This window comes from Parasteatoda tepidariorum, chromosome 4 (genome assembly GCF_982258835.1).
Source record: "Parasteatoda tepidariorum strain Cologne lab strain chromosome 4, Ptep-v5.0, whole genome shotgun sequence".
Lineage (NCBI taxonomy): Eukaryota > Metazoa > Arthropoda > Arachnida > Araneae > Theridiidae > Parasteatoda > Parasteatoda tepidariorum.
In genome coordinates this window covers 63948457-63963606 of record NC_141758.1, presented here as the reverse complement: position 1 = coordinate 63963606, position 15150 = coordinate 63948457, and the positions used below count along the sequence as shown (strand labels likewise).

The following is a 15150-nucleotide window of genomic DNA, read 5'->3' as shown; positions in this document are numbered from 1 at the left end:
ATATCGCGAGATATTTAGGTGAGCAGCATTTATAAGACACTCTGTATATAAAATGAATCTTTAAAAATAACTCTCCTTAGCAGCTTTAGTATGGTTCAGGGTCTATTAACAAAGAGAACATTACGTTAAAGATATTTTTGTAGTTACTAGGTACTATTGAGTTGATTATCGTCCGGCTGTCATTGAAACGTTTTCATAGTCTTTACTTGCGTGACGTTAATTCTGATTATTTTCATTTGAAAAGTCTTTCTTAAAGATAAATTTAAGTCATACTAAAATTAGGAATTACTTGGGTTTATGAGCTGGGTGTCAAATTACAAAAATAAGTAGAAACGTGTTTTATTATATACACTAAAATTATAGGCTATCAATTTCGCATTAGGATTGAGTGAAAAATCAGAGATGAATAAATCTTTTTATCCAGATAAATAACATACAACCATAATAGGAAATTCAGAATAATTATTTGTTTAAGACTGAGACACAAACTAAAAACAAAATGATAACCAACTTTATAAACAATCCATAAGAATCAGATAAATAAAAAATTAAAATATAGCATTACAAAATTTTTGCGAGCTAATTTTTACAGAAGGAATTTCCAAAATACTCCAGAAGATTGGTTTGGAATGTGCAATATCTCTGTTTACAGCCTGAACAGAGACATTTCTTTATATTCAGTAATTTCATATAAAAATGGAGTTAACTATAAACAGAGATTATTTGACCATCATTTGTTATTCTTTTCTTTGGCGCAACAGAGTCGCTCTGTTTTCTTTTTTTGGAAGTGTCACAAGTTCGTTGCCTTTTCTTTTGGGTTTCCTTTCTTGCTCTCTCTTCCTTTTTCTTCAGGGGATTTGCCAGTGCCTTTGATCTCTTTCTTTTAGAAGAACAACTTGTGTTGGCTTTTCTTTTTTTGGTTTTCTTCGAACGCTTTCGTTTATTTAGGCAGTATCGTTTTCTGGCCAATGGTCTTAGTTCCATTGAAAAGGCGCAAAACCTGTCATACAAAGACATCCATCTTTTTCTGGGACGACCTAACAGTGCTTCAAGTCTGTCCTTTGGTAATGTTATCTCTTTCAAGAGTTCAAGAGCAACCTATGAAAAATATTTCAATACAATTAGCATTGTTTGAATCATTCAATGCTGCAATATTTCTTTTTAAATTTTTATCATAAACCTGTCAATTGTTTTTGTGCTCCACACTTACGCAGTATGTAATTCTAACTTCAGATCACGCAGCAAAACCGACCCGCCAGCATTATATATGTAATATCAATAATGAGCGGGTTGTCATTCCTTGGAGATTTAGTAAATCAATCCACAACGGTTTGCAGGTACGTCTGCATCTATTTTAAGCCAATTTTCTAGGATTTGAGTTTTACGCACTTTTTCAATACACCATACATACAATACATACAATTCACCACAGATTTTCCATGGGCTCAAATCGGGTGAATTTGCAGGCCAATCGAGATTCAATAGGCTGGTAATGTATTAATAAAACCAGTCACATATTTTCCCAGCCCGATGAACTTTGTTGCACCGTGAAAAACTGATGTATCAACACCATACTACACACAACACCATACATACATGTATCAACACCATCACATACTACATACAAGTGATAAATCGAAGGCATCACTTACTCGTCTAGTTAAAATTAGCATGTTGTTTCTTGTAAATGGTCACATTAGTTAGCAATGGTCACATTAATCAGAATAACTCGGTATTAAGAGAGTGCCATGATTTCTCCAAAGATGATTAACTTTTTGCCCTGTAAACTCATATTGGTATGATGAGCTGGCCAGCAGGAAAATGAGTAAATACGTTACTAAGTGAGAGGCAACAAAATGCCTAGAAAAAAAGGCTTACCAAGTAACTACTTCCAAGGAAAAATTTAGAAATTTAAGAAAAATTAGTATTTTTTTGTTTGTTGACATTCATGAAGATTAAGTGGTGGAGAGATGACCCTTCTCCTGATTAACGCATGTGTTGTCTAGGTCTTGGCTCCTAGGATTTAGTAGAGGAGTCAATTTAACTTTTAAACTTTGAAGTTTTTAGTATCTTGCTCTAATTTTAATGTAAATCTAATTTAAATATTTGAAGTTAATCTATAAGTATAATAAGAGAAAAGCCATCACCATCTCATATCTAATTCCTCCACTTCCTCTGAGGTTAGAAAGCTTAAATTTGGACCATGCGTTTCCGAAGATATGAGATAAAACTTTAAAATAAAAAGGTTTAATTCCGATATTCTGTAGTTTAAGGTAATTTTGGGATATTGTCCCCAATTGAAAGTTATACTAACTAAAAGTTTGCCACAAACGAAGAAGTCTCAAAATTTGGCCACATGTTCCTCGTCAGATTAAGGGTAAACTAAAAATAGTTTCCTTTCGTTATTTTGTATCATCGATCATCAGGAAGTTCTGAGAAAATATCTCTTAAAAGTAATTTTGATCTTTCAATAGTTCCCAACGCATAGTATACATAAATCTACTTTTTGATCAGACAGAAGGCGTCTACATTAATATTTTTTGATAAGAATATGAATGTAGAGTTTTTATCAACTCTTTAACATAAGGAAATAACGCACTTAATTATTTAATATTAAAGAATACAAACTTTTAACAATACGTCAGCCTTGCTCTTCAGTAGATATAATGTGGCTTCGTATCCTCTAATTAAGTAACATGAAACATCTTCCAAAACTTCTTTAGTCATACGTTTGCATTCGTAATTTTTGGGATCTATCTTTAGACCCCATTCCATTTTAACCTGAAAACATTAAGACATATTTATTTTTTCTTAATAATTTTTTTAAGAAGTCTAAACATTTGAATGATCTTAATCATACGGAGAGTTTAATGAATGATGGATTCAATTGCCCAACCGCTGCAGCACAAAAGCATCAAGTATTGGTGAACACGTTGGCACAACGCCTCAAGTCACATATGATTATGAGCTTAATTTAATCGATTGGGCAGAGTAGGTCTGAGTGCAGCAAAAGATCAGTCTGAAGTTATAGGTCAACAGTGCTCATCGCCTCCCACAGCTGGTTTCGGAACCGGGTCGATAACTACAAGGCTATCTCCACCTCATGATGCATGGACAAACCTCCGACTAGAATATTCCACATTTGAACCATCAACTTACATTTAAAATTTCAAACATCAAAATTAAGACAGGAAAAAGCAAATCGGTTATTGCAAATAAGTAAGTTCTGAAACCGGCTTCCTCTAAGCCAAAACTAAAAACTAAACTCAGTGGCGTGACAGCCCATAGAGGGAACAAGGCCTACTGCGTCCATCTCAGTTTTCTTGACCTTGGGATCTGTGGTGCAGGAGCAGATGTTTCAGTTAGGTGGTCAGCCGAATGCGAAATCCCCAATGTTTAGTTCCCAACCATGCTTCCTCTAAGCCAAATGGGATGACAAAGATCAGCTGTCTCGTAAGTGATTTTCTTTCGCAATTTCTCCACGACTCTTCGGTTACTAAGGGTAAGTTTTAATCAAAGCGTTATCGTTTACTTTCAGCTTAGGAACCTCCATCATCCATTTCCTTTGCAGTCTGGTGATCGGGACAATTGCAGTTAGCGCAAGAATCTTCTAGATTGCAATTCTTTGCCGAGTGTCCCGACCGAATGCATTTTTAACATCAAAGAGTTCGAAGGATCTCTCTCAGATTTAGTGTCTTCAAACCGTGGTTTATTTTTGCTTTGTCTAACTTGCGTTTCATACTTCGGTTCGATGTTAAGTACCCAATGCGTTCCGTTGCGAGACTTGATAGGAAGACAGACCACCAAATCAACTTTCCCTAACTTTCAGACGTTTTGTTTGAGCGGCTCGATTAGAAAACTCTTCTCGCCTCAAAATCCAAGACAGCCTTCAGCCATGGAAACCAGAAATAGCACTTTCAAAAAGAGTTTCGCAATAGAGAAGAAAAACGATTCCCGTTATCTCGCCGACCAAAGCCAAAACCTGTTTAGAACATCGACCCTACTTTTTTTGAAATAGTGAAACTTTGTAACCATTGTCACACCCACTGCTCTAAACGAATGGAGATTGAAGTTTTTTACATATACAGACTATAGGTTGGTTTTGTTTGCCCCTATACTGTGCTGCAAGTCAAGAAAAAACCATTATCCTTATGGAGAGAGCCTGTTTGCATATAAGTACACTCTGAATAGACGCCAAACTCCTAGCGCGAACGAATATCAACATAGGCAACTTTTGAAACGACGTAGCAAGTCCTTTTTGCTCATCTCATAAAAAATAGCACAAATTGAATTTCTCTCCGACGAATTAAATTTTTAAAAGCTTTTATATTGTGTTGAAAGCATGATTATATAATTTGATAGCTAAATAAAACGGAACTATATGCAGTCGTGGATGACTACTTAAATTCTATGCCGCAATGGTCCTTTCTTGACTAGAGTATAGTGCATGATTATTTGTGACTGCTTTAGCGATGGAGCTTTATATTCGAATTGTTCACCCAAGCATTGGTGATAAATTTCCTCTTGAAATTTCCCTATGTCTTTTTTTCTGTTAATGTTGTAGAAGTTTCATCACTTTCTATTTTATCTGCTGAATTCAAATATTTTATGCAAATTTTAAAAATTTATAACAGATATTCGGATTTAGTTTATGACATGTTTGATATGCTTGCCATCAGTGACTATTGAATATCTAAACTCTGTATATCACGCTGAAGTAAGTGTCCAAACATTCCTCAAAGATGGTTCACAAGCGTTGATATCCGGAGAATATGGTAGCCGTGATGATTGATCTGCACTCTACCACACTGAAAATGAATAACAATAAGATCTCCAAAAAAAGGGTGATAAAATAAAATCCCAAAGATATTTTTCTTTCTTTTTGCATCCCATATGAAAGTTACAAGTTACTACTTATTTTAACTGGTTTAGTAACACATATCTTGATTTTTCCTTGTTAATATAGTCACCTAATTAAATTAGTATTTTTAACATGTATTACGCTTTCTTACCATATAGTAGGCTATGTTGATAGCTTTATGAATATCACTTCTTTCCCAATGAATGAAATAAGGAAAGTTAGCTTTTTCTTCAGGGAAAAACATGGTTTCCGCTATACGACCAGACAGACAGAAGCACATCTCTTCGAATAACTAAAAGTATAAAACATTACAAAAGCATAAATAATATTTAATTAACTTAATTTTAAAAAATATCTATCCGAAAATTTAACGAGAAATATACATTTCCTTAATAATAAAAGAAATATGTAAATTTCCTTAATAATAAAAAGAATATGCCAGAATTGTCGATATTTGCCAACATTCATTAATAAAACTTTTGAATTTATTCTGATAAAATTTAACATTATATAACGTTCTATGAAGTTCTAGGCTTACTGCCTTGTTTTTCCTTCTAAAGGTCAGTAACTTAAAAAAGAAATTTGACTTATTTAATTTTTAAATCAGCGCATAAAATCCGAACCAATTTAATTGTGAGAAATGCAAAATGCAGTTCCGGAAAATTTAGCCGCACAAATAGTATAAAGTAGCTTTTACCATGAATTTTGTTAACTGTAATTTTATGAGTTAGTACATACTTAAATAATAAGCAAAAGTGATGTATTCTGAATGAGAAAATTAATCTTTTTTGAAGAAAACCCCAACAATTTTGCTTAGTTTAAATTTAAGGATAATTCACTATTTTCAAGAGACAACGAAAATTTTAGTGCCTTAAGATTTCTTAATGCAACCCATAGCTTCTCAATGGTGGTCAATGTTAGACGGTCCAACCGTGGTCAAAATTACTCTACACATCATGGTTGTTGAGAGATAGGGCTCCGAAAACCAAAACAAAATGGTTGATTATGTTTGGGTGACGTGATGCGTCAGCAAATGTGCAGTGACTCACCCGACAAATGAGTATTGAGTAGCTTTAAATTGACTCACGAGTTGTAATGAAAAATATAATGAAAATAAAAATATATTTGAAAGTAAATTTTACTGCGCCTTAACTTCATTCGAAACTTAAAAAAGACTGGAATATGCTATTAGTCTTTACAAAAATAAAAAAAGGAATTTATTCATAATGGAAATGTAAAGATCCGATCATTAGATAAATATTATTCAGGGTAATCCATTTTTTTCTTCTTTTGCGCACTGTACATAAATACCCAGTATGTAATTGTGACTAAAATCCTCTTAACAATAGGCCGTAAAGTAAGCATTCATAAACGCTGAATCAATATTTAAAGGATGAAGCTGAAAGGTTGGCAGCTAGTCCGTTTCTGCACTCGGGAGTTAGGATTTCGAAAGCAAATTATAACATTGGATACCTAAATATATGACTAATACTAATAAAAACTATTCTTCGGATCTGTTTTGTACTTTTATCAAAAATGTTCTACAGTCGAACCTCGCTAACTCGAACCTCGATTTCACGAATTTTTCGATATCTCGAAGAAAAAAAAATTCCCTTCAAATTTCCTATACACTCAATGTTAAAAAAACCTTGATTTCTCGAATTTTTTTTCTAATCCCTCGATAACTTGAATTTTTTTCCATAAATAGTGCAGATTTTTTTCTGAAAATAAAAGAAAATGCCAAAAAAAAAAAAATTAAAAATAGAAAGCCAATTCTCATAATCAATTCTCAAACAAACACTTTCTGCAGTGGACACTGTAAGGAGATTTATTGAGAGGCAGCTAAATATGTCAGAGGAGAAATTTAAAGCCATAGTCCACTTAGAAAGTGTTATAGACAAACTTTCTTACCTATCTCTAAAGCAAACAACTATTGAATCTTTTTAAGTATAAAAAGTGTTTTTAGAATAAATATGGAATAGTAAATAAGGTATGTAAAGAGCATTTTTCTTTATTTTACCATCGATAACATGCGATTTTCGATAATACGAATTTTCGGTATCTCAAATTTTTTCTCCTCTCCCTTCAAGTTCGAGATATCGAGGTTTGACTGTATTTTGCATGTTTTTTTTTAAATGATCTGTAATGATGTTAATGATTACTGACAATCAATAACGAACTTTCAACGAAATTTTTAGTCGAGGAATAGATATTTACTTACAGCTGCCATCGTTTCAAGAGGATATTTTCTTTCTGGAGTAATATGGTGATGTGGTTCATGATAACGTGACCACGTGTAATAAATAGTAGCATAAGACGCAGTATTCCTTGAACCACCAAACCATATAGCCATTATATGGCCGGCTTCATGAATCGCAATTTTTTTGGTCTGATGATATTCCTGTAGGGCCTGGAGTTCAGCACCTCTACCAAGCTTGACGGCATCAATGTGACCAGCACGGTAAGTATAAAATTGCTTGTTTAAAGTCTGTAAAGCTTTATCGCTTAATTCCCAAGGAAATTCTGAAAATAAATACTTTCAATCTAAAGTACTGACATCAAATTTATTATAAAAAAATTGTTGTCAAATTATTTAAACATTAAATCTGGCTAGAATGGAAAAACCATTCCATGTGGATGATTAACTAAGTGTGGCTACAGGTGGCGAAAAAGCAGAAATCTTGCTCTACTTAAAACACTTTGCACACTTTCACCATCAGCATGTGGATAGTCTTAGAAGAGAGTGCGTTAGTTTGTCTTGTTTTTCAGACAAATTTAAATTACTTTAAGTTAGAAAATTTAATGGAACTCAAGATTGCACTAAACATAGTTCATAAAGAAAGTATCGAGGATTTTTAGAAAATATTTTTTACATATAAATGCAGGAAATATTATGGAAAGGGGAAAAAATCGTAGTATATCATTATACAACTGAGCTGAGGAGAGGAGGGAAGAGTCAAGACATAGCGTATTCGAACGATAATTCCGATATTACTGCTTTTAAGAAACGCTCACCGTCATTTTTAAGAAAAAGAATATTAAACGCTGTCGGATATTTTTCAATTGCTTGTAAACAGTCTTCCTTAAAACTTAATGGAATTACTGTTTGCATTTACTGTCAATTATGCGTCTTAGGGACAATTAGGTTGGGAAAAGTCAATGTGGGAAATCCTACTGTTTTAAAGTAGCCATATTACATATTCATTTTTATGGAATTCTATTGTTTACTGAGTTTTGTTCAGGAATTTATTTTCATTATGTTTCAAAATGAGGTATAAGGTTTGCCAACAGATAGCGCTACTGACTTTGAGAAAATATAAAACAATGTTTTAAAAAAGTCTGGTGACAAAATTAATTGACGATAGTGCAAATATTTCTGTTGGAATGGTTTGACATGCACACACACAAAAAAACATTGTTTTATTGTTCCTCCCTATTAGAAGTGCCATATTAATACATTTCATTATAAAGTTTCTAAAATTAAACTACCTTTTGCTTTTCATTGTACAAGACAGAAAAATATAATCGACAATGAAAAAAAATCAGCGTTCTACTTTAAAAATTAACTTCATTTAATGAACGATTAAGGAAAGTAATGAACCAATACCAATAAAAAAAAAAAAAGAACAATTCTTACTCTTAAAAACTTTCCGACAGTCAATCTTTTTTTCCTTCTCGTTGCCTACAAAAAATATTTTCAGAATAAGTTTTATTTAATTGTATTATAAAAACTACATAATAAAATTGATGTTTATATAAATAAAGCAGAAGGTTTAAATGTATGTGTGTATAAACCTACTAATACAAATCCACAATTCTTACCGAATTCGCACCAATTTGGTGTAGATACAAAGACACAGCACCCTTAACTGCTTACTTTAACACTTACTCCGACCACCAATTCAGGTGATGCATGCAAAAGAAAAGTTTTCCATAGGATTTGATGCATAAAGAAATATAGTGCTCGCCTCCCAATGAGGTTCCCATGGTTGAACGATACAAATTTTGTATCCAGTTTGCATCGATCGCAGTGCTAACGTAAAAATATCTTTAATGGTAGATGGATCAGGGGTTAAGTATGGTGATGACGTCATTGAATTCTATTTTGAAATGTATGTGAATCCACGAGCTCTTATATTTATAAGTTGCGTTTCTAAAGCGTGCTAATCGAATTAGTAGAAACTCAATAAGAACTAATGAAAAAAAAAATCTCTAGTTTTCAATTAAGACATGGAAAATTTGTGGCAAATTTTGAATATCACATTTTAAAAGATACTCTATGTATAGTTAATCTTTCTTTGAGTGAATTGATAGGTAAGTAAGTCAATAATAAGCTAAATTGATAGGTAAGTACTGCTTAGAGCTGTACAATGGGCTATTGGCGACGGTCTGGGAAGCATCCCTGGGGATGATCCGAACACCTACCATCAGAATTTTTGTCCTCTGCAGAAGGTTATTTACCCGATTTAGACATAAATCCGAAGGAAAATTTAGTAAGCTGAACTTTTCAGATTATGGTAAATCTAATAGTATGCAAATATACCAACTTGCTCCGATTTATAAAAAAAAATATTTTCTAATGCTATCGAAATTCACGTTACATTGAGTTTAGTATTTTTCATTTTAAGTAATTTTTTCACCAATATATATCAGAAATTCAAAGTAAAATGCAACTTTATTGCTGTTATCTCGTGATAACACTTCAAAAGAGTGGGCTTAATTATCCTTATTGACTAAGTTTAATAAAATTTTACCAAATTCATTAATAACAACTTTTTAAGAAAGTGGATTAATTGGCATTCCTGAGTGTGAAGTCGGACCTAATAAAATGAAAAATACATAAGTAATACAGTACATAAGTAAAAAAGGTTGTATATTGAATGCCATGATTATGTTGGATAGTGATATTAAGGTGGTAGGCGTTTCGGAGGGCGGTATAAAAATTAAATTACCACAGTATCCATATTATGCACCTTAGTATAATTGGTTTTCATTATCACAGTACTTGTAATGGCAATATCAGGAGTATTAGTTAAGCATTACTGGCGTCAAAAAAAGTTAAGGCTAGTTCTTACGACTTTCAAAATAAGTACCAATATTATTTCTCACATCAAAAATGGTTATAAAAATATTAGTGCTGCTACTAATCACTTTCAAGAATTAAAATTAACATTGTTAATGCTGAGATGCCAACTGCTCCGAATTCGTCAATTTAAAAAACAAAAAAACAAACGGTTGAGACCTACAATTTATAATTTGTAGATTTTCGGTTAATTCTGACAATTTTTTAAAAGGCTCAACACGGGTTTACTATAAAAGTTGCATATTACACAAGTTTTTAAATTATTTAGAAGTAGTGGTAAGTAAGAATCCTATAAATTGAATTTTTAAATCAAGAAATCAATTGAATTTTTTTACCAATTGAATTTTTACGTCAAATGACTAAAATTCGGAACTATTTATCAGCTATCCGGAGCAAGTTGGCATCTCTGCTAATAGGTACAAATTAAGTAAAAAAATGTTTTGTATTAAAAATGTTGAATTAAGAATGAAAAGTATCGTTTAGATTAAACCGTAAAGATTTGCCAATTTTTTTTTTATCAATCATGATTTACTTAAACTTGGTAACAGGTGCAAATTGAAATGACAAGATACGTTTTGTACGAAAAAGCTATTTTAAAGGAGAAAAAGTACTTATTCTTCTAGGAAAAAAAAATCGCATAATTATTATTAAGCATTCATTAATTAGAAACAGGAACTATTGGTAATATGTTAATTTGTGTTTTTTTTTAATAACTACTAAATACACTGATATTGGTACAAAGAAACCATTGTGGAAATAAGTTTTTATGGCACAACGGAAAGGATATGTAGAACAGAAAATTATTGATTACGGTAATTTTTGACTATCAGGAGTTGATCTCAAGCAATAGTATTATGTCAAATGATACTGAATATAATTATCTTTATTTTGATGTGATGAACTTCAGAAAACGTGATTTGCTTAATATGAATACAAATCACGTGGAAGAAAAAAAAATTAAATAAATAAAATGGAATTGTTCTAGCGTAAGGTGTCGGTATATGTCTCAGTTTTATGCATGATTTCGTAAGACAAATGTCTAAACTTTAAAGTATGTGATTTTAAATGACAGTTTACAATCACATATTTTAAAATGTAAACATTAATTACATACTAAAAATGTAATCCTTGTAATAATAATTTACAATTAGATTTAATGTCTTTAATTCCTGAGTTATCTAGATTTGAAAGTCTTATGCACAAAATTTGATTTCTCGAGAAGTATTCGGTTGATATTTCTCAAATTTTACATTTTGTCATTTAAAATTATATGCTATATAATGTAAAAATGTGTATACCTCACAATTTAAAAATTGTTCTATTTTTTTAAATACACAATAAAAAATAATAAACAATTATTAAAATTATTTTTTTACAGGGAATTATATTTGAATAAAAAAATTCATAATTGTGTGCAAAAATTTCACAATTTTGTGATTTTCGATTCACTCAAAATGGTGAAATACGCAAATACTCGTGATATGGTGAAATACATAAAATATAAAATTATCATTAAGAAGTCTAGTCTTTGGATCGCTCTATTGACCAATTATTTGTACCTTATTTTCCAGATCTCGTATCCCCTATATTTTGGGGTCAGAAATCCGAATCCGTCGAAAAATAAGGTATGTTTATTCACAGAAAGTACGTTTTGGGTCTGATTTCGAAATTAAAATAGCGTCTGCACTAATTAACAATATCAGCTCTAAGTGAGGTCACGCCATCGAATCTTTCAGAATGAATCTTAAAATGTGAACATCCGATCATTAGATTAAAAGTTATTTAGGTTGATCACTTTTTTTGCACTCTATGCATTTTAACTACAGGAGCTGAACATATTGATTATGGATTACGACTAAGAGAATTTTGGGAATCTTTTTATGATTGTCGTAACTTATAAAAATGTGAATTTCTTCATCATTGTTGTAACTTATAAAAATGTAAACCTCTTTAATATTGCTGTAACTTATAAAAATGTAACCCACTTTATTATTGTTACAATTTAAAAAAAATGTAAGTCCCTTATTGTTGTAAATTAAACAAATTTGAGCCTCTTTATTATAGTTGTAATTTATAAGAAATATAAACCACTTTATTGTTGTAAATTATAAAAATTTAACCTCTTTATTATTGTTGTAACTTATAAAATGAAAACTCCTTTATTATTGTAGCAACATATAAAAACGAAAACTTCTTTGTTATTGTTATAACATATAAAAACGAAAACTTCTTTATTATTGTTGTAGGTTAGCAAAAAATATTATTGTTGATAGCATTATCAACAGTAATGATAATTTTAACAGTAACTTATTTTATTGTTGCGACTAATAAAAATTATTTTATTTTGAAAATAACATAACAGGCAAGATATTAAATTCAAGCCTATTTTACATTGTTTTAAAATTAAGTTTATAGGCCATTTTTATGTTTTGAAAATTTTCTTCGCTTTACGAATTGCATTATATTAATTTTCTATTATCTTTAGATGATGCAAAATATAATTTTAGAGTAACTTAGATACTACTCGTCACACTAAAGAATACATATATTATAATACTAAACTGTTATTCAAATTGTCTAATGTCACTCCTAAAAAGTGAACAACTATTCATAATTCCACTAAAAGCATACAAAAGTCACTTACTTGTCATTTTCAAGTTTTATACTTCAATATAATGACGCTCATCTAAAGTTTTGAACGTATGTATAAAATAGTTTTATACAAAAAGTTTTCTTACGAAAAGAAAACTATAATTAACTTCATGAAATACTCCTTGATTTTTTGTTATCATTCCCAAAGAATGATTGAATTTTCTTCTTTACTACGTTGCATTAAATGTAACAATAAGTGTCTTTGAAGAAGTGGTACGTAAGTGGCACGTACAAATGCCCTACTGATTTTCGCAAGAAGTTAAAATAGTTCAATCAAGACAAATTACAATTGATTAAAAATTGAAAAGTTCACGAACTTGCAGGTTTCTCTCTTGACAAATGAATAAACAGAGAATTAGTAATTAAAACCAAGCATACGATTTCTCCAAATACATTGATTGATTGAGAGATTCAGGTTGAGAGTTTTGGCATTTTGCCAAAGTAGTTAGAGACTTAAAGTTTCTAACTACGATTAAGAAAGTTACATGTTTGTGATCGAACCTCAGGTCTATAAAAATATATCTTATACAAACCAATGCATTAACTAGAACTTAATGAAAGTTTCGTAGTATAGTTCTAGTTTTAAAGTTGCTGTCGTAGTAGTTCATTTACGTCGCACTAGAGCATCCCAATGGGCTATTGGTGACGTTCTGGAAAACATCCCTGAGGATGATCCGAAGACATGCCATCACAATTTTGAGCCTCTACAAGGGGGACGGCACCCCCGCATCGGTAGCTTGACGACCAGCATGCGAAGTCGAGCACTTTACGGTAGATCAGTTTAACGAGGATCAATCCCGCACATCCTCGGTCCCTATGCAGACTGATCCAAGTGGGGTCACCCACCCGCACACTGACCACAGCCGCCAGTGATGCTTGACTTCGGTGATCTGCTGGGAACAGCGTCTTAACGATCAGTCTACTGTGGGACCTTGTTTTAATGAATTGGGACCTTATGACGCAAGAAGTCAAATGCTTATGCTCGAAAGATACAGGGAAAACTTGGCACTGAGTTATCTGTAGGATGCATACTGTAATCGACAAACAAATTGTAACATTCATTTTTTAGGGTTATTTAGTCATTGGTATGGTAATCAGCTGTCAGTCAATTCTTTAGGAGTGGTGGATTAAGGATTAAAAACTGCACCCAGTTGTGAAATTCTGATAGTTCTTCTAGAACTGTGAAATTCTGACTGAGAAATTTTAGGCAAGAAGGTTGCACGTTCGTGTTCTAAAAACAGTGAACATCAGCGCTAACTATATCTTAATTAAAATTTCGAGCTGCGGTTCTTATCTTATAATACCGGGACTATAGAACAAGAAGTCTCATTTTTATGTTCTGAGCTTACAGGAAGGTAGGTACTTTATTAACATCACATTAGAGCCGCACTAGAGATGATCCGAAGGCATGCCATCTCAATTTTGATCCTCTACAGGTGGCTCCCCAGCTTTGGTAGCCCGATGGCTTGCGAGCGAAGTCGAGCCCTCTACAGAGAACAGTTTAACGAGAACCAATACCACGCAACCTCGGTCCCTACGCAGACTGATCATAGTGGTCACCCACTCGCTTACTTACAGCAGCCATTGATGGCTGACTTTGGTGTTATACTGGGAACCGTGTCTTTAAGATCAGTTCACTGCGTGACCTGAACTTAGAGAAAATCTTAGCACTGAATTATATGTTTAACTAGATTATATTATAATTGAAAGGAAAATTATTGCATGTATTTGGGTTGTTGTTGTTAATTTACGTCGCACTAGAGTTGCACAATGGGCTATTGGCGACGGTCTGGGAAACATCCCGGAGGATGATCCGAAGACATGCCATCACAATTTTGATCCTCTGCGGAGGGGATGGCACCCCCGCTTCGGTAGCCCGACGACCTGCGCGCGAAGTCGAGCACTTTACGGTAGCACAGTTTAACGAGGACCAATACCGCACACCCTCGGCCCCTACGCAGACTGATCCAAGTGGTCACCCACCCGCACACTGACCGTAGCCAGTGATGCTTGACTTCGGTGTTCTGCTGGGAACCGTGTCTTAACGATCAGTCCACTGAGGGACTGCATGTATTTGTTTTAAGGTTTTGTTGATAGGGATATGGTAATTAGTTAGTTCCTAATGATGTTAAGAGAGGAAGATTAAGAACAAAGAGCTATATTAAGGGCTTGAGTTGTGACATTCTACCAAAATGCTTAAAGTTGTGAATTGTGGGTTAAAAAGGTCGCATGTTCGTGTTTGTAAATTCTTGAATCACAGCTCTAGCAAAATTTCGAGCCGTGATTCTTATTTTATAGAACTGGGACTATGACTCTGGAAGTCAAATTTGTATGTTCTGAAGCCTCAGAGCTCTTAAGTACTTAACCTCTTAAGACCAGACGAGTCATATATGCATTCGTACAGAATACATTCATGATATACGTATGTCCCGAAAAGTTAATTATGTGTAGAGTAATAGTTTATTTACAGGTACACATAGCATGCTGGCTTGTGTGCTCAATTACATATGTACGGCTCACAAGTCGTTGGTAAATAGAAAGCAGATAATACAAA

At 32.8% G+C, this 15150-nt stretch overlaps 1 protein-coding gene across 1 annotated transcript; it reads right to left on the bottom strand.

The window, feature by feature from the left end:
- Positions 1–396: 396 nt before the first annotated feature.
- On the bottom strand, positions 397–13013 carry LOC107438632 (uncharacterized). Its single transcript, XM_016050961.5, has 6 exons — positions 12589–13013; positions 8499–8543; positions 7083–7384; positions 5013–5153; positions 2629–2781; positions 397–1098 (listed from the first exon to the last, which is right to left on the bottom strand). The coding sequence occupies exons 1-6, from the start codon at positions 12593–12595 to the stop codon at positions 703–705; spliced, it is 1044 nt and encodes a 347-aa protein (XP_015906447.1). The 5' UTR covers positions 12596–13013; the 3' UTR covers positions 397–702.
- Between the last annotated feature and the right edge of the window lie 2137 nt (positions 13014–15150).

What these genes read in the sequence shown, in the direction of transcription:
- LOC107438632 (XM_016050961.5), bottom strand. An exon ending in TCAACATAGCCTACTATATG is followed by an intron (nt 2,782 to 5,012) that starts GTAAGAAAGCGT and finishes TAATGTTTTCAG; the next exon opens with GTTAAAATGGAATGGGGTCT. An exon ending in AGGCTGACGTATTGTTAAAA is followed by an intron (nt 1,099 to 2,628) that starts GTTTGTATTCTT and finishes TATTTTTCATAG; the next exon opens with GTTGCTCTTGAACTCTTGAA.